We start from the raw sequence: 24,325 nt of genomic DNA, 5'->3' as shown, positions 1-24,325 counted from the left end.
CAAAATACCAATACGTGACCTCACCATGTGGCTTGGGCCCTCTGAAGTAAGGAGCTGGGCTAAGAAGGAGCATCCCAAAGGATGCATATGAAAAAAGGGCGTTCCCAGAGAACAAAGGGGAAACTGTAAGACCCTTTAATACCTAACCTGGGAAGTAGCATACAGCCGGGCACCAGTGGCTCACACCTTTAATCCTAGCTACTCAGGAGGCAGAGATCAGGAGGATCACAGTTCAGAGCCAACCCAGGCAAATAGTTCACAAGACCCTATCTTGAAAAAAGCAAAACAAAAAAGGGCTGGTGGAGTGGATCAAGTTCAAACCCCAGTACTGGAAAGAAAAGAAAGGAAAGGAAAGAAAGATTACCTCTACAATACTCTATTGTTCAAAATAGTCACAGCCCACTGGATTCAAATGAAGAGGAACTAGATCCCAACTCTCTATGGAAGGAGGTCAATTAATTCAGCACCTACATTGTCAGGTGTGCCAGGACTCAAAGAGGCAGAGCCACAAGAATGGTGAGTTTTAGACCAGCCTGGGCTACTAGCAAGACTGTCTCAAAGACAGGGGCTGGAGCTGTGGCTCAAGTGGTAGAGCATCTGCGTAGCAAGCTAAAACCCTGAGTTCAAACCCTAGTACCACCAAAAAAAGGATAGATAGATAGATAGATAGATAGATAGATAGATAAAACTATCACATTGTGATTCTATTCTCCATACTCCTTCCTCCAGACTTGATCTTTCCCCTGACCCTTGTCTCCAAGTCTTCTTGCGGGCATTATCCCTCAGTAAAACACACCTCACAGGTGTTCAAGCCAGAAATCTAGTGTCACTTTGGATGACTCTTCTCTCCTCACCCTTACATCACTCCATCAGCAAGTCCTGATGACATTACCTTCCAAATGTATATTGTATCTTTCTACCTTCTTTCCTCTCCACTGCCCCCACCCTTGCCAGGTCCATCACCTCCCATCTACAGCAGCCCCCTGTTACCTGTTCTCTGCAGAATAGCCAGAGTCACTTGAAAATGCAACTTGCAACCCCCTACCCCACTGAAGTCATTTCATGTGACTCTCCCTTTCTTATTCTTTGGAATGTCATCTTAAAAACCTCTTCTCTGAGAGAGTTCCCATCCCTAGCTGTTGTGTTTCAGCCCTAGTGTGTTTCCTAGGACTTTTACCACTATTTTTGCCTTTTTAGTTGTTTTATGTCTGTCTCTCAAGCTCTGTATGAACAGAGAAGGGCCTGAGTCTGTCTTGTGCTCCGTGCTCCGTATCCCCAGCTCTTAGTACACAGCAAGTGTTTATTGGATATATGAATGAAGACACCAAGATTTCTGGTTTAGGGGACCATAGAAGGTAGAACTACTTTGTGGTAGTCCACATAGGAATGACACATTTCAGCCAGCTGTTTCTCAGATTCATCTTTTAGTTTCTTTGGAGCTTTTCAGGTGGGGCAAGTTGATCTGGCCTGGGGAAAGACATAAGGGAAGCTGTGACATGTGCAGTTCAGGGCCACCAGGTTGAAGAATGAAGGAGGCCAAGAAATATGATTCTGCTGCTGGTTTTAGAATATTTGTTTGTTTGTTCATTGGGCATTGCTTGTGCTTTCAGGTCCCTACCCTTTTTGTTTGTTTGGTTGTACTGGAGTTTGAACTTGGGCCTCACTCACACTGGCAGGCACTCTACCAATCCGTCAGTTCTTTTTTTGTGTTGGATATTTTCGAGATAAGGTCTCACAAACTATTTGCCTGTGCAGGCTTGGAACTGCTCCTGGTCTTTGCCTCCTGAGTAACTAGGATTACAGCCATGAGCCACCAGCCCCTGGCAGGTCCCTGCCCTTAAGGAGTTCTCAGTCACTGGGAGGTAGACAGGCCACAGACAGCAGGACAACATGCAGTGATGTGGCTATGAAAGAAACTGGGGAAACAAGCAGCCACAGTAGGCTAATATGCCCCAGGGCTTCTCGCCTGGGATTTTACCTGCCTTCCAGCCAGGAAGACAAACTTCCTGGATGGGCCTCCCTAGCTTGCCTCAGGAGAGGGGTGGTGATGGGCACAGCCAAGATCCCTCAGCTAAAATGAAATATATATATATATATATATATATATATATATATATATATATATATATATATATAATGCTGTCACATATAATAATAAGAAGATCCTAATAGCGAACACTGAATAGTGCTGGTTGCTGGCGTGGCCCAGGCAGGGTTCTATGCACTTGGCTTGCACTAACTCCTGGAATCTTCCCAACAACCCTGAGGAGGTACTAAGTGGTAAGGATGGACACTCAGTATAAGTACCCTTTTAAAGGTCACTCCCCTGACTGCAGGTCTGGAGGGTTTGAGCTGTAGGGATTTGAAGGTGACATATGGAGACACTTCCTGCCCACAAGGACTGTGAGAATCTGTGATAATTCCCCTTTCCCAGCAAACAGTTGTCTGGGACAAACTCAGCTGGGCATGGGGGAAGGGGAGGGACATCCGATGACTACACTCATTCAGATGTATTGGGTGCCTCACCCCACCAGGCGCTGACCTCATGCTGGTGGAAGGGACAGATAGAGCAAGATCATTCAGTGCAATGTGCACCAAGCGCTAGAATGACCCGGTCTGGGGACAGAGAAGGAGGGAACCTGAGAATGGATTCCTAGTGTCGCCTGACCCTTTGATTTCAACCCAAGATGCGCCGCGCTTAAGGGTCCACCGACGCAGCGATGGCACAGAGACGCTGGCCAGGCGCCCGTGCCTTCCCCCTCCCCCAGCGTGGCTCCTGCGCCTGGGAGGGACAGGGACCCGCCAACGTCAGCGCTGCCCGCGCGCTCGCCGTCATTTCCGGCCGGCTGAGCTGGGCTGGGTGCGGAGGTGGAGGATGGTGGCCAGGCTGTGGGCAGTGGCCACTGGGCCGCCGGCTGTCGCGTTGGTGTCCCAGCTTCACTCCGCGTCGGAGCGGCGCGAGGCAGGGCGTTTCGGTCCCTGCGCCGCAGCCGGGATCCGGGCTTCCATCTCCAGGTCTCCCTGCAGCCACGTGTTCAGTCAGTTCCCAGGGTATCATGATACCAAGGCTTGGGGAGGCATGGAGTCCACCCACAAGGAACACCAAGAAATAGGATTTCTGACCCAGGGTTGAGGTGCCAGGTCTGGCGGTTATCGAGGTCAGGTGGTTTATCTGTTCCACCCCTGCACACTGATCTCCACTGGGCTTTGAAAAGTTATAGGAATGGTCTGAAATGGATTATTGGCTGGGACACTGAGGAATTTTCTGATCCTCCTTATGAACTAGTCTAAAATATTCTCAGTCTGCCCTGAAGGCCCAGCACAGGCAGGGGCACACAGAAGGCACCACATCCCCCAGCCAGCTCACAGCTGTTAGGGTCACCTGGGCTTTGATTCTCTGTGCCCTGTGGAGGGGGTGCTGGAGGCCTCAAAACATTGGCCAGTTGGGTGACCCAGCTTCAGCCCCATCCTCACCCCATGCCAACCTCCTAGGAGGAGCCTTGGGAATCCAACCTTCCTCTATCAGCATGTTTTGGCTTCTGGAAAACAGATGCCAGCACAGTCCCAGACCCTAGCCCTTGCTTGCCTCTAGGGATTTCCTCATCTCCCTGGGCGGCTCTGGCTCCTGTAGGTGCCTTCCTACAGAGCTGCAGACTGAAGCAAGGATGGGAAGTTGGACAGGAGGGTGGGGTCAGAGACTGAATCTGTGAATACTTAGTGGGCTTGGGATCCTGACCAGATCCCTCTGGAACCCAGAACCTTCAACCCGCTTATCCCTTAGACTCATTTTGTCCCCGTCTCCATAAATAGCATAACCATCACCCAAGGTACTGGAGCTAAAAGTCTAAGATGTCCACTCTGATGCTTTCATCAATTCATCTGTCTTTTTTTGTTGTTTGTTTGTTTTGGTGGGACTGGGGTTTGAACTCAGAGTTCACTCTTAAAAAACAGGGGCTCTACTGCTTGAGCCACACCTCCAGTCCATTTTGTTGTGGTTATTTTGGAGATAGAGTCTCTCCAACTATTTGCCTGGGCAGGCCTCCAATCACCATCCTCCCAATTTTATCCTCCCAAGTAGCTAGGATTACAGGCATCTGGCACTGGTACTCAGGCCCAGTCCATCTACCATCTTTTCCATCTTTTTTTTTGAGGCAAGTTCTCAGGATATATTGATGTAGCCCAGGCTGGCCTCAAACTCACAATCCTCCTGCCTCTCCACCTCCCCAAATGCTGGGATTACAAGTGAGCACCATCACCCCTGGCTATCATCTGCCCATCTTTCTCAGTCTCTCTACCTCCACTGCCACAGCCTTGCCTATCCCACTATTATCTCTCTTCTAGATTATTGCAAAAGCCTCTACACTTGTCTGCTCATTCCCTTTCAATTCCATGCTCTCAAATTACCAGAGTGGTATTTTCAAATGGAAATAATATTGGTTCACTATCCACTTATGAAAAATACCCCGCCTCCTTCCCATAGCTCCAACTTCAACCTTGTTTCTCCTCCACTCCAGCCCCGCTGGACTTTCTTCAGTTCCTGCTATATGTCAGTCTCTTCCCTGCTTCATGACCTCCGACCTTGCTGTCTCCTGTGCCCAGAACATTCCCCTCCCCACCCCAGCTTGGCATGGTTGGTGCCATCTTACCCTTTAGGAATCAGAAGGTATTACCTTCTGAGGGCAGCATCTCCTACATGCTGGATCTAAGTCATCTCCTCAACTCTCTGTCAGCACCCCATTAATTTTCTTCAGAGCACACATTTCAGTTTGCAATCATCTATATATTTTCTGTCTCCCCATTAGGTGAAAGCTACCCAAGAGCAGAGACTGCCTGTGTTTCTACCTGTGTCTTCTTAAGTAAATTATTGTTCTTATTGTATGTCTTCAGAAAAGTGCACACATCTTCAGTGTACAGGTAGAGGAATTTTCACAATGTGAACACACCTGTGCAACCAGCACCTACATCAGGAGATAAAATATTCCTAAAAGGAGTGTTTCCTAGGCACAGGGTTTCTGTTTTACCAAATGAAAAGAATTCAAGTGATGGCGGTAATGCCACATATGTTATGTACTTAATGCCACCGATCTGTATGCTGAAAAACTGGTAAATTGGGCATGGTGGCTCATGTCTGTAATCCCAGCTACTAGAGAGGTTGATTGAGGCAGGGGAATCATAAGTTCAATGTCAGCATGGGCAACTTAGTGAGACTGAGCTCACTAGCATGTGCAAAGCCTTGGGTTCAATTCCCAGAAACACACACACACACACACACACACTCACAAGACAAAAAGGTTAAGATGGTATATTTTATGCTGTGTATATTTTACCACAATGAAAATTTTTATTAAAATTAAATGACTCAAGAAGTTAAGTGCCTGCCTAGCAAGCACAGAGCCCTGAGTTCAACCCCCAGTACTGCCCAAAAAATTTTAATTAAAAAAAGAAACTTAGAGCCTGGAGATGTAACTCAGTGATACAGTGCTTGCTTAGCATGCACAGGGGTTCAATCTCCAGCACCGAAATAAAAAATAAATATTTTAAAAATACTCCCAGTCCCTTGGAGTTTCCTACAGGTCTTCCCAAAGCCAAACACTGTCCTGATTAGTTTTGGCCCATTTGAACCTTACATAAGTGGTATCATACAGTATTGTGATAGTCCAGAACCATGACCCCAAAGATGTCCACATGTAATCCCTCAGAATCTCTGAATCTGTTACCTTGCACTGCATAAGGGATTCTGCAGATATATTAAGGTAAGGACCCTGGGATAGGGAGATTATCCTGGATTGTTCAGGTGAACAAAATACCATTACAAAGGTTCTCATAAGAAGGTTGCAGGGCTGGTGGAATGGCTCCAGTGGTAGAATGCATGTCTAGCAAGCATGAGTTCAAACCCCGGTACTACCAAAAATAAATAAACTGCCAGGAGCACACATGCCTTTTAGTTAACAGATGCATGTATTTCTGCTGCACATATGTAGGAATTAAATGGCTGTGTCCTAGAACTTACGTATATAGTAGATGCTGTTGTATTAGAGTCCCTTGGGACCTATTCCCCCAGCTGCTGGAAAGGCTGCTAGCTGACCATCCACTGCTCACTGAGGACCTCTTCCCAGGGGTAGCCTGTATCCTCTCAATGCCTGGCTGATCTGTACATAAAGGGAATATAAAGACCCCCTTTTCATTGCCACTGTGAATAGCTTGGAAAGGTCACCTGAGATTCAGTGCTCTTCAGAGATTAAGGGAAGATTTTGTTGGAATGGACCCAATCCACCTCTCCCTGCTTCTTCCTTGTCTTCCCTGGAGAGCACTCCCTCATCAGCTTCCTGCACACTGGTCTCCATCTTGGGACCAGGAGTCTGGAATCCAGCCTGCCACAGCCCATGTTCTGCCTTCGTGAATCTTGCCCTGATGTATATTCCCACCAGCAATGCGAGCTTTTCAGATGCTCAACATTCTTGTTAAACTAGATATTCTCCGTCTTTTAAGATTAAAATAAAAACTTAGCCACTGTGTTAGGTGAGTAGTGTGTTAGTTGTCTGTCATCACAAATACTTGACATAATCAACTGCTATGATTTGAAAGTGTCCCCAGAGACCCATGTGCTAAAGGCTTGGTCACCAGCCTGTACTGATATTGGGAAGTGGTGGAACCTTTAAGAGGCAAGGCCTAATGGAAGGAAGTCAGGTTATTGGGGCGTGAATTTAAAGGGAATATTGGGAATGGGCTCCTTCTCATCTCTTTTTGCTTCCTGACTGCCATGAGGTAAACAGTGTGCTCGACCAGGCACTTCAACCATGATGGTGTGCTGCCTTGCCACAGGCCCAAAGGCAAGGGGAGGAAGCAACCATAAACCTTTCCTCCTTATAAGTTGACTTATCTCAGGTATTTGTCAGAGCAATGGAAAGCTGACGATGTTACTTTTCGTTGTTGTGACCTAAATATCTGATATAAACAATTTAAGGGAGGAAGGATCTATTTCAGAGGGTTCAGTCCATGGTTGATTGGACAAGTACAATTGGCCAGAACACCATGGCAACTAGAATCTGTGGCAGAAGCTGTTCTTTCCTTCTTGGCAGACAGGAAGCAGAGATGGGGCAGGGGACAAGATTTACCTCCACAAGAACACACCCTTAGCGATTTCCTTCCTCCAACTAGACCCCACCTCCTACCTTTCACCATCTTCCACCAATAATACCATAGCATGAGTCCATCAAGGGATACAATAGGTCAGAGCCCTCATGAATTGTCATCACAAACCCACCCAGAGGTGTGCTTTACTTATTTCTCAATACAATAAAGTTGGTGGTTAACTGTCACATTTATAAAGAGAAAAGGTTTATTTTGGTTCACAATAGGTTGGTTCCTGTTGCTTTTAGACCTCTAGCAAGGCATCTCATCATAGTGGGGATGTGTGGAGGAACAAAACTCATCACCAGGCAGTAACAAGAACAAGGAAAAGGCACAGGCCCAAAATCCCCTTCAGTGACCTAAAGACTTCCTACTAGGCTCGCCTCTCAAAGGTTCCACCACCTCCCAACAGTACCACTCTTGGAATCAAACCTTTAACATATGGGGCTATGGAAGGATCAAAAGTGGAAAGGGGTAGTTTAAAGCTGAAGGAGAGCTGGGCGAAGTGGTGCACGCCTGTAATCCTAGTGCTCAAGAGGCTGAAGGAGGAGGATTGCGAGCACAAGGCCAGCCTGGGCTACATAGGGAGACCCTGTCTGGGAAAAAAAAAAAAGCTGAGGAATGGACTCGGGGTATGAGTGCCTGCCTAGCAAGCATGCAGTCCTATGTTCAAACCCTAGAACTGCCAAAAAAAAATGAAAGGAAGGGAGGGACGGTGGGGGGGGGAAGGAAGGAAAAAAGGAGGGAAGGAGGGAAGGAAGGAAGGAAGGAAGGAAGGAAGGAAGGAAGGAAGGAAGGAAGGAAGGAAGGAAGGAAAAACTGAGGGCTGCTGAGTGGTTGGCTACAGGCCTCACACAGCCATCACACCTGTCTCAGGTGTGACTGCTCTGTACAAGCCACATGTGATCTCCATGCCGTTGGAGTCAGGTGACAACTGCCCTGAGCACACTGCATAAATCACCTATACTGTTTTGTCAGTGTAACTACCAGTTTGGGGTCCAGCTCTGGGCTGCCCACACCACGCCTTCCCTGCTCCTTCTGGATGGTGGGGGAGGGGGCCTGTTCTTTCCCAGCAGCCCCAGTCTACTCCCAGAGAAGTTCAGAAGCTTTGCTGCAGATGCAGGTCACATGGGCTGATGGGATTGGGGTCCACAGAGCTGCATTTTGTCTAGGAATGAGTGTGTGGTGAGGGCAGCAAGAAAAGGAACCCAAAGATCCAGGTGCAATTTCTTCTCCAACTTCTCCTACCTACATCTCCCTGAGTAGCTGCGATTTCAGAGATGCACCACCACAACTTCTTTATTGAGATAGGGGTCTCAATAACTTTTTTTTTTTTTTTAGCTCCATCCTCCTGATCTCTGCCTCCAGAGTAGCTAGGATTGCAGGTATGAGCTGCAGCTCCTGGACTGAAATATTTTTATGGTGAAAGAGTGTAATTTAGCATTAGCCAGCTAAATTTAGTTTATATGATCCCAGTTGGGATTTTGTTTTTGTTTTTAGCGATGCTGGGGATTGAACTATCATTGTGGATTAATTTGCATGTGCCTGATGACTAAATAAGTTGAGAATCTTGTTACATGTTTACTGGATCATTTGTCTTTTTGCTTTGCTTTGTTTTTGCTTTCCATTACTGAGTACTGAACCCAGGACCCCACACATGCTAGGCAAGTTCATTACCACTTGAGTGACACCTTTGGTTTGTATTTTGTTTTTGAAATAGGATCTCACTATCTTTGCCCAGGCTGGCTTCAAACTGCCCATCCTCCTGCTTCAGCCTCCTGAGTAGCTAGGATTACAGGTATGTACCATCACACTCAGCTCTAGTCAGGTATTTTGCTCATTTTTCTTCTGTGTCTGCATGCCTTTTCCTGGGAATTTGCAGGTGTTCTTTCTGTATTCTGGATTCGAGTTCTTTGTTGGATATACTGCAACATATATTCAGAGTGCCACCTATGATGGGTGTCAACAAAAATGAGTTACATGAATACTTGAGCATTCTCTCTTTAAGGGAAGAATGCTTGAATAGTGAAACCGTGTGGCTTTATTTATCTATTTATTTTTGTGGTACTGTGGCTTGAACTCAGGGCCTACATCTTGAGCCACTCCACCAGCCCTTTTTTATGTTGGGAATTTTCGAGATAGGGTCTCACAAGTTATTTGCCCAGGCTGGCTTTGAACCGTGATCCTCCTGATCACTGCCTCCTGAGTAGCTAGGACTTCAGGCGTGAGCCACCGGCACCCAGCAAGACACAACTGGATATAGGATATGGGTCCCAAGGAAAGACAGAACCTTAAAGAGAAAGGCCCAGAATGTAAGTAACACACCCTCAAACTTCACTGCTCCAAGCCTGCGGTTTCTGGCCACACGCTTTTAAAACACTCAAGTTCATGAAGGTAATTATAAACTAATACCATTCAAAGGATGTCCACAGGAGGTGTAAATGGGCCAGCCTGTTCCATGAGCTAAGGTCCAGCTGTGAACGATCCTTACGTCCAGGAGATCCAGAAGAAGAGACAGGTAAACCAAATAACTCAGACGCACCTAAACTGAAGAAGTCGGACTTGGGGGAAAAGCAGGATGAGGGGGTTAAACCCGATCCCACAACTCCCAAAGCAGGACACCAGGAAGGTCCCGGTCTTCGGCCCCGCCTCCAGCTTTGCATACGCCTCCTGATTGGCCAGGGGCGGCCGGCCCCACCCCGCGGAGCTGGCGGCTGGGGAAGCTGCGGACCAGCCCCGCCAAGATGCAGCGGCGGCTCCGGGTGTTGCCGGGCGGTTTGGGGACAGAGCGGCCGGGAGCCGGGCAGGGGGTGCCCGCCGCGGCGCCCACGCTCTCCTAGTGCCCCAGACCTGCCAAGCGGGTCCAAGCCTTCTCTCCCGCCGTCCCGCTCGCCGTCCCCACCCCAGCGCCCTTTGTGCCGTTGCTGCCCCGCGACCCCGGCTCCGCGGGACCCGGGCCGGGTGGAACCGCGGCGGTGCGACAGGCCCCGGGTGGGCGCCCGGCGCTTGGCCGATGGCGAGGGAGCGCAGCGCGGGTAGGGGCGCTGCAGCTGGAGTCCGCGTCGCGGGAGGCTCGGCCCGCCTCCGCCGCATTGTCCCGGGCCCCGCGCCCCGGCCCTAAGCTGCGCCGCCGCAGCGCCCGCCCACCGCCGCCCGCGGGGCCATGCGGAGAGCGGCCGGGATGGAGGACTTCTCCGCAGAGGAAGAGGAGCCCTGGTACGACCAGCAGGACCTGGAGCAGGGTAAGCGCGTGGGGGAGGGAAGCGGGGTGTGCCCTGCGACCCCTGTCCGCTACTCCATTGTTGGGCGGGACCACCCCGGGAAGGGCAGGACTGGACCTGGTGCTGCTTTCCCGACTGAGAGCAGCGATGCGTCTGGAGAATGGGGACACACAGAGAGGGTCACTGCCTGGGGAGACCCCGACCGGGCGGAGGGAGACCTACAAAAGTGCGGGGGGTGATCTCTATTTCTCCACTCTACCTGGCATCCGTCATCCAGCTCGCCCACTCATCTTAGGCAGCAACTGCCCAGGTACCCCTGGTAATATTAGGGGGCCTTGGTACTAGCTGGAAGTCTTTGTGGGGGGCAGCAAGGGGCTCCTGGTATGCTTTGCTGAGAGCATGTTGTGTGTGTACGGAGAAGTCACCTCTCCAAATCCAGCAGCACCTGGATTTCTGAGCGCTAAGACTCCCAGAAAGTTTCCCCAACTGCCTTCCCTCTTCCCAGGGAGGAGGGGTGCGGGAACCATGCCGGCTAAGACGCAGAAAGAGGAGTCTCCAATCTGCCTTCGTGAAGGAGGAATCGCCTAGCCTTTCGCTTCCCAGGGCCCCCTCCCAAATGGTTTACTATGTGGAGCGAGTGGGGTTTGGGAATTCCAGACAATGTGTCAAATTAAAGCCCAAGTAAAGAGGGAGTCATCTCTACCCTCTTATCATCTGAGGACCAAGAGGGCGACTGGAAGGGGGTTAGAAGCTGGCGATGAGGTGGCCATAGTGACATCACTGGGAAGAGGGGCGGGGCTGTTGGGACAGGAAGGAGGAGGCCTGAGAGGGTCAGGGCCAAGGCCTGCTGCAATAGTCAAATCCCATCTCTCCTCCGTCAAGGTGCCTCATTCTTAGACGCTGAGAGCTGGAAGGGTCAGGAAACACGTTCAGGGAGATGCGAACTTCCCAGTCATCTGCAAGCCTGGAGGGACACAAGCCTGGTGCGCTGGTGCCATCGTACCCTGGTCTCGGTCCCTGAGGCCCCAGAGCGCTGGCTTTTCCCAGATAGGAAGCATCCACCCAGATCCTGGAGCCTTTGTTAACCTGCCCTGACCCACTTCCCCAGACAGCCAAGATTCATGGGCAGATGAGGCTCTGTCCTTGTGCTTAGGACTGTGCTGGATTAATCAGAGCCTTGGGAGACCCATGTGGGATGGAGGGTCTCACAGCAGGTTAGACTCTGCTGTGCTCTATCCTTTGGATATAGACTCAGCCTCCCTGCAGTGATGCCCCACACTGGCTGTGGCAACCCCCTTTCTCCCCCAAAACTTTTCCATTCCACAAACACCTTTGGGCACCTACTTGAGTGCCAGACACTATTCTGGGAGCTGGAAATAGTCACTACCTCTAGGTATACCTGGGTCATTGGAGGAGGTAACTAAGTGTAGGTGACACAGCATGGTGGGATGACTTCCTGGAAGAGGCAGTCTTAGAAGAAAAGATCTGATGCTGAGTTCCAGGGAAGATGGCCTCTGGGGGAAGCAGATGCAGATGCTGTTGGCGTCTCATTTAGCTCCAGCAACCCTGATGAAAGCTTGGCACTGTGCCCAGTCCAGATGTGGGAGGAAGGAACCAGGGACCAGGGGCGGGAGATATGCAGCTTCTGGAGAGGGAAAGGAATTGAGATTCCAGCTGGGTTGAGTAGCTATGCTCCAGGGCCTGGTGGGGGATGGGTCCTCCTGGCCCCTACTGCTCAGGCCCTGTTAGTGTGCTGCTGCTGGTCTGCCTGACTCAGAGCCCAGAAACAAAGGTGGGGGGGAAGGGGGGCAGCAATGAGACAGTCTGGGAAGAAACTGAAGCTTCCCACCAAAAACCCAGATGGCTGTTTGCCATGGGCCAGGTGCTATGCTGAGTCTGGGGACATAATCTCTGCCTTCAGGGGACCCCACATTCCAGCAGAGGAGACAGAAATGGGATCAAACTAACAACTATGTCACAATCTGAGGGATTCTGCAACCTTCTCCACTGAGACAGTGAGAGCAGAGACTCAGAAAGGTTTGAGCTGGGGTGAATGGAGGAAGGAAAAGGAAGGGACACTTGTACCAAGGCCTGGAACCACATGAAAGACTGGAAAGGAGATGGGGGGAGTCAGAGGAAGTCCCAGGCCCAGCTACTGAAGCATGCGCGCGCACGCGCGCACACACACGCACACACACACACACACACACAGGCACACACGCCCGCCCTGGGGGCCAGGAGAGCTGGATGGAACACAGTCAAAGGGAAGTCACATTGGAGGTCAGGTGCCTGTTACATCCCCCTTCCCTCCACCCAGTCTCCAAATTCTCTTCTGTCCAGCCGCTCCTAGGTTGCCTCTGGGTATCCCAGCCTCTCACCAAGTCACCTGGTTCCCTCTGTGCCTGTTTTTCCCTGGGGGCAGACCCCAACTTCACTTTCCAAAGGATTGGCCCTAAAGATCCTGTTTGACTTTGTGACTCTGTCCCAATGGAAGGAAGTGGTTGGGACAGGCAAGGTCCCAGAGTTGCTGTGTTCACTCTGCCCACTGCCATGAGCACCTGTAAAAATAGAAAAAGCCATGAATTATTAAGCACCAGTTCTCTGTCTGCCCACCCCCTCCCCCACCTAGGACCAGTGTGACAGGCCCTATGGACACCTCTGTTCAGGCTGAGAGATGGCTGCTGAGTCACAGATGTGAAGACTCAGGCACCTTCCCTCCCCTGCCTGCCTAGCCTGACCTTGAGTCCTCCCTTTCTGAGGAGAGCTCTGACGTGGCAGGGGGAGGGATGTCCTCCTTCATCCTGGTTACCCTAAAGGACCTTACCCCAATTCTGTGGACCCCGAGTTCCTGACATTTGCTCCCTGTAGGACAGCACCCACAGCCCTGCCAGGTTATATCTGACATCCTCCAACCTACCCCACATGGTTTACCTTTGTCTTCTCTCTGCACATTCCCTATCCCTTTCCTGCCCCTCTACCCCATAGCCTGTCACGCCCCACCCCGACCCCAGCCAGGAGGGCAGTAGGAGTTCAAGGTTTCTTTTCTCTCTTTCCCAGTCTCGAAATGTAGTCCAAGCTGGCTTTGAACTTCCAATTTAAGGCTTCTTTTCAAAGATCCTCTGGTCCCCTAGCCATCCCCTCTCAGGTCTCTGGAGCATTGCCTCATGCAAAACCACTAAAGCCCCCCTGAAGGAGACCTCAGGAAACCCCAAGGAGAGTAGGTGTCAGCCCGAGACTCTGCCTTCTCTGGCTTGGTGCAGTGTGGCCTGTCACTATGACCATAATAGGCTGTTTGTCACTCTATGCCTATATCCTGCTTAGCCAGATCCCATGTTCTTCTGATCTCAGGTCACCCTTCCCTGAGCCTGGAGCCAGCACTGGCCCTAAGCAAGCTGGTGTCCTCTAACACATGGCTTCTAGAGCAGGAGTCTAGAAGTCCCCTGCTCTGGAACTTCTAGACTCCTTCTGTGACCCCCTCCTGGTGGCTTTGACCAGCTTAGCTCACACTGTGATCCAGTTTCCCTGAATCAATCTGAGATTTCCCCCTCTATTCCAAATGACTCCACTGTGTTTCTGTTCTTCCTCATCCCTGAATTACTAGGGTGATCTGCAGGTAACATGGCAGCCTCTGATGTCCCCTGTTCATGGTGGGGTAGACACTGCCCCAGCCTTCGGGCTGAGGGTATCACACAGCCCAGATGCTCACCGGTAGGAGGAGCATGATGGTGCAGCTGCACCTGGCTATGAACACTTGCCCCTTTGACACTGGCCTTGGACTCTGTGCTGAAGTTGCTGGGGCTCCACACAGGCCACCCATGTACAGCAAAGTATCGAAAACAGTGGCCTCTTTGCAGGCTGCCTAGCAATTCCCAATGGGGAAGCATTCTGGAGGATGGCCGCTGTTCTTTTACATTTCTGCCCAAGTTATTGGCTACGGGTGGAAATGAGCTGAACGCTTGCCATCGTTATGGAAATGGGACCAGGAGTGATCTTTGCCAGACCCCTAGTTACTGCCAAGCACACAGTATACATACCACAGGCTTGGAGTTCAACGATTGTAACATGACGCCTCCAGACTTTGGCCCAACTTACAGTTAATAAATTCACACAAGTGTCGTCATTCCCTTAATAGGTTTTGTTAGGTAACTAGTTTTTGGCATCTTCATCAGCAAGTTAATTGCTTGAGGCCAACAGTTCTAATCTGTGAGTTATAGGATTTAGTTTTGTTTTCTTTAGGAAAGCTGTTTTTGTTTTTCTAGGCTGAGTCTTTGCTGCCTGGCTCTATGGGAGCAGCAGTGTTTTGCTTCCACAGTGACACCTGGACACAGGGCCTCCTATTGGTTTAGGTCCAGCTATAGAGGTCCCACTCTGGCTATTTCAAAATCTCATCTCTATGGACTAGAGGATGTGGCTCACGTGCCAGAGCACCTGCCTAGAGAACATGAGGCCTTGAGTTCAAACCCCACAAAACAAAAACAAAACAAAACAAAACAAAAACCTCACCTCTGGGTGTGAGAGCAGACCCTAAGTTTGTTCCTAATGAGGGTTGGCCTTCGGTCAGGCCCCTCTGGCTTTCACAAGAGGACATCATTCCTGTTCTTACCTTGGCTGGGAAAAACCCGAGACTCTGCTCTCAACTGCCCAACCAGAATCACCACTGTACTTCTGGAATCCAGAAGGAAGGCCTCCAGCCCACGCAAAGGACCCAGCAGAGACAGCCGTATTTATGAAACTTTTAAGGAGGGAGTAGAAAGTCCACCCAACCTCTGGGGAACCCAGAACTATCATTATGTCTAAAAAGAGAAGGCACTGAAGAGCTGACTCCCTGGGCCATTTCATATCTGCTTTAGTAGAACTGCCTTTCTGCATCTTGATCCAACTTCACTGTCAGCCTAGGCTGAAGACTGTTTTAAGAAAAAGCCTCCTCAGCTGCCTGCACCTGCCCTTCAGGCAAGTGAGGGTCATTAAAAGAAACTGAACATTGAAAAAGAGAAACAGCCTCATAGAGATAAAAAGTCCAAGCCAGGAGTCAGTGGCCCACACTTGTAATCCTAGCTACTCAGGAGGCAGAGATCAGAAGGATTGTGGTTCTAAGGCAGCCTGAGCAAATAGTTCATGAGACCCTATCTTGAAAATACTCAACACAAAAAAGGCCTGAGGAAGTGGCTCAAGGTGTAGGCCCTGAGTTCAATCCCAGTACCGCAAAAGAAAAAAAAAAAGTAAAAAGTAAAAAATCCAAAGCTTTCCTGCTTTTGGCAGAATGAATCAAAAAGGCCTGCCCTTTGTCCCAGTAATTCTGGCTATAGGAATAGGCAGTGATTTGCACAAAGATTTTATACAACAAAGTTAATTATAGTTCAATTTTTTAAAAAACAGCATTTTACTATGTAGCCCAGGCTGGACTCAAACTCAAGATCTTCCTGCCTTGAGATCTGGAGTGCTGTGATTATAGGTGTGAATTATTATGCCCGGCCTAGTTTCACTTTTTTCTTTTTTGGCAATACTGTGGTTTGAACTCAGGGCCTCACCCTTGCTAGGCAGGCACAATATCAGTTGAGCTACTCCACTAGCCCTTTTTTGTGTTGAGTATTTTCAAGATAGAATCTCTCAAACTATTCACCTGGGACTGGCTTCAAGCCATGATCCTCTGATCTCTGCCTCCTGAGTAGCCAGGATTATAGGTGTGAGCCATTGGTGCTGGGATTCTAGTTTCACTTTTAATAGAGAAAAAACTTGAAGACACCCTAGAGATCTAGTAATAAGGACTGTTTAGGGACAGCTGTTTAGGAGCTCGTATGCAATATAATATTCTATATCCACTAAAAAGATTCATGTAGGTCTACAGAAAGCTACCATGCCTATGCTACATTGTTACGTAAGAAAGGTAGGTACAGAAAGTTATGGTTCAGTTCGTTTACACAAAATTATATCTATATAATATCCATAGTTCTCTCTCTTTGGTGGTACTGGCCTCACACTTGTTAGGCAGGTGCTCTAACACTGACTCAAGTTTCCAGCCATTTTTACTTTTGGTTATTTTTCATTTAGGGTCTCATTTTTTACCCCTGGCCAGCCTCATAAGGGCCTCCTGGAGTAGCTGGAATGACAGGTGGGTTCAGCTGGAATGACAGGTGTTCAGATAGGCTCTCACTAACATTTTGCACAGACTGGCCTCAAACCACAGTCCTGATCTCCACCTCCCAAGTAGCTGGGATTTATTTATTATTTTTTTTTTGGCAGGTTTTCACTATGTAGCCCAGACATAGTGAACTCATGCCTCGGCCTCCTGAATACTGGAATTACAGGCATACACCATCTATAGGTTTGGAAGGGTGGTCACCAAAATGTTATCAGCACCTTTCTCTGAATGGTTTCTTTTCTTTTCTTTACCCAATCTCCACCCCCAACACACACACCACACATGCAGAGTATAATTTTAGTAACAAGTGACATTCTTCTTCCGTGGAGTTCCCAGGAATTGATATGAGTACACTCTTGAAGTATATTTTCAGGTAATTTTTGGTTTTTGGTTTTTGGCAGGACTGGGGATTGAAGTCAGGGTCTTGAGCTTTCTAGGCAAGCTCTCTACCACTGTGCTACATCCTAGCCCTCCTTTTACTTTTAATTAGCTTTTTTAGTTAGGGTTCTTTGCTAACTTTGCCCAGGCTGGCCTTGGACCAAGATCTTCTTGTCTCTGCCTCCTGAGTAGCTAAGATTATAAGCATGAGTCACCACAGCAGGCTTTCTTACTTATTTGTTTGTTTGGGTGTTTTGTTTGTGTTTTGAAACAAGGTCTTTCTATGTAGCTCAGACTCACTATGTATCCCAGGCTTGCCTCACACTCTAGAACCTCCTGCCTCAGACTCCCCAATGCTGAAATTTACAGCCCAGCCCAAGCAAACCGTTTGAGAGACTGTATCTTGAAAATACCCTGTGCAAAAAGGGGCTGGCAGAGTGGCTCAAGGGATAGACTACCTACCTAGCAAACATGTGGCCCTGAGTTCAATCCCCAGTACCATAAAAAGAAAAAAAAAAAAAAGAATAAGAAATAGGGCTGGAAGCATGGCTCAAGTGGTAGAGCCCCTGCATAGAAAGTGTGAAACCTTGTGCTCAAACCCCAGTAATTTCTATACATACACACACACACACACACATTTAATATATGTAAATGTGATAAGGAGACTGGTTTCCACTCCAAATATCCAGGTAACTTTGCACAACTCAGGGAAATTTTAAGGATTTCAGTTCCTGCCACTTCCTTCTACCCTACCACACCCCCCACTAAAAACAGGACAGATTTGCTTCAGCCCCTCTAATGGGTGTTCATTTACTTTTGGCTACAGGGGAAGGAGGAGGTTCCAGTTCTATAAGATACAAGAACCAGGACTGCTAGAAAAAGAGGATAGTTTTGCTTCCAGGGAAAGGAGAAGGTTTGGAAGAGGTGCATGTGTCACTAGCATCAAATGGTACTGACCAGAGTAATGAGTCCTCAAACCAGCTGGTGACCTTGGGCAAGTCCTTCTTCCCTGTCCTACCTATCACCCATAAAATGAAGCTGAGCTGGGTACAGTGGCTCACATCTGTAATCCTACCTACTCAGGAGGTTGAGATCGGGAGAATCAAGGTTCCAGGCCAGTTCATGCAAAAAGTTCATAAGACTCCATCTCAACCAAAAAAAAACTGGGTGTGGTAACAAGCACCTGTCATCCCAGCTAGGCAGGCAGCATAAATAGGAGGTCCAGGATATCCCGGGCACAAATGAGAAATCCTATCTCAAACATAACCAAATCGAAAAGGGCGGGCAGAGTGGCTCAAGTGGTAGCTTGAGCTTAGCAAGCCCAGTGCCCTCAGTGCAGACCCCAGTACTGCAAAAAAAAGGAAGAAAAAGTTGGACCAAAGAGTTTCGAACCCTCACTCCATTCCATACTCACCTTTTCTGCCTCTCAGTGATCTCTTACTCACCCTTCAGTTCCCCACTAAAAGGTTGCCCATTTGTCTAAGCCTCCTGTGTCCCAGGCAGAGGGACACTGTCCTACCTGTTGTCGCGTAGTACTTTGGCCTTAGGCCTCTTGATGCATTTAGCATATCCCACTTATTCATTCTTTCCAAAAAGACACATTAAGCACCTGCTCTGTGCCAGGTACTGACTTGAGCCTGGGTATCAGAGAACAAAACAACAGAAATCCCTGCCCCATGAACTCACTATTAGTTGGGGCTGATAAACAAGATAAATGAGTATCTTGATAAAATTAAACAGTGCTAAGTGCAAGGGAGAAAATTTAAGCTGGACAGAGAGTGCAGGGCAGGGGAAGTTTTGACTGAATCACATGATTGGGAAAAGACACCTCCTCCCCCTGGAGAAGGTGACATTTAAACATAGACTTGAAGCTGGGGTGGTGGCGCACTCCTGTAATCCCGGCAGCCAGGAGGCTGAGGCAGGAGGATTACAAGTTTGAGTCCAGCCTGGGCTATTTGAAACCCTGTCTCAAAATGCAACAAACAAATAACAACAACAACAAAAACCAGACTGAAAGGAGTAGAGGGAGCAAGCCCTGGAGCATGTGTAGAAAGAACCATTTGGGACAAAAGTGACAGCAGTTCAAAGGTTTAGCTCCCAGCTTCCATCTCCTCCCAGACCTGGAGGCTCCCTGAAAGCAACCTGTGTCTTGTTGGTCTTATGAACGCTAAGAGTGACTTTTCATGGTGCTGTGTTCTCCTGCCTTCCTCCCCCTCCTCTTAGACTTGCACCTGGCCGCGGAGCTGGGGAAGACCCTGCTGGAGAGGAACAAGGAGCTGGAGGAGTCCCTGCAGCAGATGTACTCCACCAATGAGGAGCAAGTGCAGGAGATCGAGGTGAGAGGTCTGAGGCCCTGCACCTGCTTCCCTTACCCATCAAGTGCCCTTAGCCTTGGCCTCTGGGTACCTTTTTGCAACTTTGCAAAAGGTGCCCTCCCCACCCCTTTTTTTTTGGTGGTACCAGGGTTTAAACTCAGCTTTATGCTTGTTAGGCAGGCACTCTACCACTTGAGGCATTCCAGCAGCCCAAAAAGGTGTCCATCTTAGCAGACACTGCCTTACACAGCTCACAACCTGCATAGCTATCCCAGGCAGCTCTCTTGTGCGACCATCTTTACCCCCAGCTCAGCAGATAATAAATTCCTCAAAGGCAATCTGTCCTTAGGAGTGGGAGGAGGGCCCAGGCAGAGACATTTGCCCTACCTCATTCTAAAAGTTTACGCCAACCCACCCCTCACCCCTAGTACCTGACCAAGCAGCTTGACACACTGCGGCAGGTGAATGAGCAGCATGCAAAAGTGTACGAGCAGCTGGATCTGACCGCCCGAGACCTAGAACTGACCAACCAGAGGCTGGTGCTGGAGAGTAAGGCTTCCCAGCAGAAGATCCATGGGTGAGGGCTGGGCCGAGGCCGGGGGTGGCAAGGGAGAGGCCCAGGGCTGGGTGCATGTGGGCATATGGACTGGTGGGGGACACCCACACACTTCCCTCATAAACCCAGGCCAAAGAAGCCTGTGATGGTACCGAGTTTGCTCTTGTTGATTTTACATGGTTTAACATTTGGTCCACAAGCCTTCTTGAAGCACCCATTATGCACCAAACTCAATTTTAAGCACTGAGGATGCAATGACACTGTACTGCCCTCCAGAAGCTCACATCAGAAAGAGGAGGCAGGCATGTAAATATTTTATTATAGCACAAGATGATAAGGGATAGAAGGGTGACAAGGAACTGAAGTGGCTCAATAGTGATTGGCTCAGCCTGGGAAGATATGGGAGAAGGGTAGCTCTTTGGGCACACAGAGAGTTCCCTGTCTGATGCTCAAGGTTGTCTGTCTCTCCCATGTGCCTCCATCTGCAGGGAGCCAGGGCTGTAGTGAGGAGGCTGCCCCTGTCCCCTTAAAACTGCTCCCATGCGTGTCCCCTCCTCAGGCTGACAGAGACCATTGAGCGCCTTCAGGCTCAGGTAGAGGTGCTTCAAGCCCAGGTGGAGCAGCTGCGGGGCCTGGAGCAGCTGCGGGTGCGCCGGGAGAAGCGGGAGCGTAGGCGGACCATCCACACCTTCCCCTGCCTCAAGGAACTGTGCACCAGCCCCCGGTAGGTGAGGGCTCTGGGATCTCTGAGTCCCAAGAGTGCTGGCCAGGGGAGGAAGGTGGGAAGGAGGGTGTTGGTGTCTCATCCAGGCCATCAGAGAAACTGCTCTTAAGGACAGTCATAGCAGCTGCGTTCATGGAACACTGGCCACAAACCACTACTCTGATTTAACACTCACCCCATCCTGCAAGGTGTGTTTTATTTTTCCCCCTTCTCATGAGAAAAATGGAAGCTCAGAGGTTATATGTCTTATCCAAGGTCATGTGTTTAGCAAGAGGCACAGCCAGGGTTCTAATAACCCAGGGACTGTACCTTTCAGTCCCCATTAAATCTAAGACCGATGACTACTTCATGTAAGAATACAGGGCTGAGGATGTAGATCAGTGGTAGAGCGCTTGCCTAGTATGCACAACAAGCTGGTTCAATCCCTGGCACTGGGGAGGCTGATGGTGGGGAGAGGCAGATCATGTGTGTAGTGGGAACTTCAATAAGGTCATTGCACAGAATAATGGAGGGGAGGTTAATAAAGAAGACCAACATATATGGAAACTGAAGCCCCAGGGTTGCAACAGAGCAGAGCAGCTACCATCCCTAGGCCTCCAGGGGGAAGGGGAAGGGAGATTATTGGATCCTAGGAGGTATGGACAGGGCTGCCTGGGAGGCACCAACCAGGGAAAGAGCCAGAGATGAGCACATCCTACCGCTTCCCTCCCACCTCGGACCTTGCAGGTGCCTCTCAGTTGCTGGGCTCAGGAGGAAGCAGGAACTCTGGCTGAGTGCACAGTGGTCAGCTTCCTGGGAGCAGAGAACAGGAGGCACACGGTAGAGGGGTGGAGAGCATTGGAGAGTGGCAGACAGTGGACAAGAGGCCTGAGGCTGCGTTGGGGGGTCTTGGCCATGACCAACGGCCCCCACTGCCTTCCAGGTGTGAGGATGCCTTCCGCCTGCATAGTTCCTCGCTGGAGCTGGGCCCTCGGCCCCTGGAGCAGGAGAACGAGCGACTGCAGACCTTGGTGGGGGTGCTGCGTTCCCAGGTGAGCCAGGAGCGGCAGCGCAAGGAGCGGGCGGAGCGCGAGTACACGGCGGTGCTGCAGGAGTACACGGAGCTGGAGCGACAGCTGTGCGACATGGAAGGCTGCCGCCTGCGCGTGCAGGAGCTGGAGGCCGAGCTGCTGGAGCTGCAGCAGATGAAGCAAGCCAAGACCTACCTGCTGGGCCGGGACGACCACCTGGCTGAGGCCCTGCTGGCACCCCTTGCCCAGGCTCCTGAGGCTGATGACCCGCAACCGGGCAGTGGGGGAGACTCTGGTGCCCAAGACGATGTCTCCTCGCCTGCTACCTCCCCGAGCCACGCAGTGCGCAAGAGCTGCAGTGACACTGCGCTCAACGCCATTGTGGCCAAAGACCCAGCCAGCCGGCACGCGGGCAACCTCACGCTGCACGCCAACAGCGTGCGCCGGCGGGGTATGTCCATCCTGCGCGAGGTGGACGAGCAGTACCACGCGCTGCTGGAGAAGTACGAGGAGCTGCTAAGCAAGTGCCGGCAGCACGGGGCCGGGGTGCGGCACGCGGGCGTGCAGACCTCTCGGCCCATCTCCCGGGACAGCTCGTGGAGGGACCTGCGGGGGGGCGAGGAGGGCCTGGGGGAGGCCAAGGCTGGAGAGAAGAGCCTGAGCCAGCACGTGGAGGCCGTGGACAAGCGGCTAGAGCAGAGCCAGCCCGAATACAAGGCCCTCTTCAAGGAGATCTTTGCCAGGATCCAGAAGACCAAGGCCGACATCGATGCCACCAAAGTCAAGACGCACAGCAGCAAGTGATCCTTTCCAGGCCTGCAGCCTCCTCGGGGCTGCGAGCTGTGGGATTCCTCGTGCTTGGACCGCAGCCTCTGGCAAGCAAGAGAGCTCTTTAGCAGCAATGGGACGTAGCAGGTGGCTGCTCTGGAGGAGTGTGAGGTCAGATCCTTTCATCTGGGGACACAGCATATTTGGGGCCGATGGAATGGCTCACCTGTCCTGCCTCCCAGGAGCCCTTGACCACCCCGCTTCAGCCTGAAGGCACAGCTCGGTTTCAAAGCCAAACGCTCCCCACCCCACTCCCTCCAGGGACTTCTCAGCAGCCCCAGTCCTTGGCTTCCGGACCCTGGGCCTCATTCTCAGATGGTAGCCAGATTTCTGGAGACCATCCTGGCTTTTTTTTTTTTTTTTCCCAAAGTTGTTTTTCTGAGAGATTTGCAATGCGAGGTCATCTTGACCCCTTGCCACACAACTGGAAACACTTGAAAGGGGATCCCAGAGTCAGGTGTTGCTGGTTTCTGGGGTCTTCTAGACCATCCACTGCTTCTCGCCAGCTGTGACATGCTGTCAGTCCCTTAGCACCAGCCGTCTCACCCCCAGAGTCCTGAGCAGGTCACAAATGGCCCCTGCCTTGCAAAGCAGGCAGCCTCATCCAGATCAGAGTGTCCCTGGCTCTAGCCCTGGCAAGGACTTTCAGTTCACCTCAGATCTTTAGCCAATCAGAAGAGGGGAAGAGGGAGCCCCTTGACGGCCATACACAAGTGGTGCCCTGTTTCCTTCAGAGCCAACCTCCTGGAGTTCCAACCCCAAAAATGCCTTCTAGGCATGAAGGCCCTCCGGGGCCGGGATGTGGGGAGCTCCCCATGTCTGCACACCACTTCTGCCTCCCTTCTCTGCACCTGCCCCATCTCAGGGACCATGATGTCTCATTCACTCCATGCTTCCCACAGGCACAGGTCACATCTGCAGCTCCAAGAATGTCCTAGGCATGTCATCCTAGTGCCCACCCCTGTTCCCCTTCACTGGGGACTGCCCCAGAGCCTCACCCCACATTGACTAGTATTGAATTGAGACAGGGACAAGGAACAAGTTTCCTTCCTCCTTCCTTCCCATAAAAAACTTGCTCTTTCCCTCCCACCTTTGTGGAAGATTTCTGAGGCCCCATATGGCTCAGGGGTTCCATCTTTGGGTTAAGACTTCAGAGAGTCAAGCTTCAGCTAAGAGATGCCCAGGTCCCCAGCTTGCCCTCAGCACTCCTTCAGGCTTCTGGTTCCTTCTGCCACCCTCCCTGACATGCTAGAGGAGCCATAGAATCCAGCAGAATGCAGTGGCCTGGCCTCTGTGCTGGAGCCCAGTGGGAACCTTCATGCCTTATTTCTTCCTAATGGGTAAAGGGGTTTTCTTAACAAGCATGCCTGACATCCCTGGAGATGCCAGCTTTTTCCGGGAGGCACTGTGATGCCAGCTGGCGGCTGGATCCTCCATTCATGCAACTTGGAACCTTTTGTCTTTTGGGGCTGTGCAGTACCCAGCCCTCCATGTGTTTCTGTCATCTGGGGGAGGGGGGGAAGAAAATGGGGAGAGCTCTGGCCCATTTGCTCCCCAGCTCTGTAGCAGCCAACCAGCGTCACCTTTGAAGTATACCTGAGAGAAATATATTTACAAATGCTTTATTCTCTTCTTTAATAAAAAAAAAATGCACCAGTATTCTAAAAGCAGAAATTGCCCTGAAGCCTGTCTCTGTGTCTCACAGGCCTGCCCCCTGTCATGCACTACTGTAGATGAGGGAGGTGTCTGAGCTCCACTCCCCTGTGGCCCTCTGCCTTTCCTCTGAAGTCACTCAGCACCTGAGTTCTCAGCCTCTCCCTGCTCACCTACCCATGCGTGGTATCCCAGCAGTTCTAAACAGGCTCTTGGAGGAAGTCTCCATGTCTACTAAGAGCCAGCTAAAACAGTCACACTGGGCTGATGATAGCCAATAACACATCGAGGCCCTGCCAGGCACCAGTGGCTCATGCCTGTAATCCTAGCTACTCAGGAGACAGTGATCAGGAGGATCATGGTTTGAAGC

The 24,325-nt window shown here is 50.6% G+C and overlaps 1 protein-coding gene across 2 annotated transcripts; it reads left to right on the top strand.

Moving 5' to 3' along the window:
• The first annotated feature begins 9,855 nt into the window (after positions 1-9,855).
• Cdr2l (cerebellar degeneration related protein 2 like) lies at positions 9,856-23,997 on the top strand. Of its 2 annotated transcripts, none has more exons than XM_074045187.1 (5): positions 9,856-10,373; positions 19,093-19,205; positions 19,646-19,761; positions 20,300-20,464; positions 21,387-23,997. In XM_074045187.1, the coding sequence occupies exons 1-5, from the start codon at positions 10,295-10,297 to the stop codon at positions 22,276-22,278; spliced, it is 1,365 nt and encodes a 454-aa protein (XP_073901288.1). In that variant the 5' UTR covers positions 9,856-10,294; the 3' UTR covers positions 22,279-23,997. The 2 variants fall into 2 exon arrangements, with proteins under 2 accessions (XP_073901288.1, XP_020021108.1); XM_020165519.2 differs by having other exon boundaries at positions 19,613-19,761; positions 21,387-23,996.
• Positions 23,998-24,325: the final 328 nt, after the last annotated feature.

The sequence above is a fragment of the Castor canadensis genome, chromosome 11 (genome assembly GCF_047511655.1).
Source record: "Castor canadensis chromosome 11, mCasCan1.hap1v2, whole genome shotgun sequence".
Lineage (NCBI taxonomy): Eukaryota > Metazoa > Chordata > Mammalia > Rodentia > Castoridae > Castor > Castor canadensis.
Note: the sequence above shows the minus strand (reverse complement) of the source record. Positions and strands in the feature narration are given on the sequence as shown.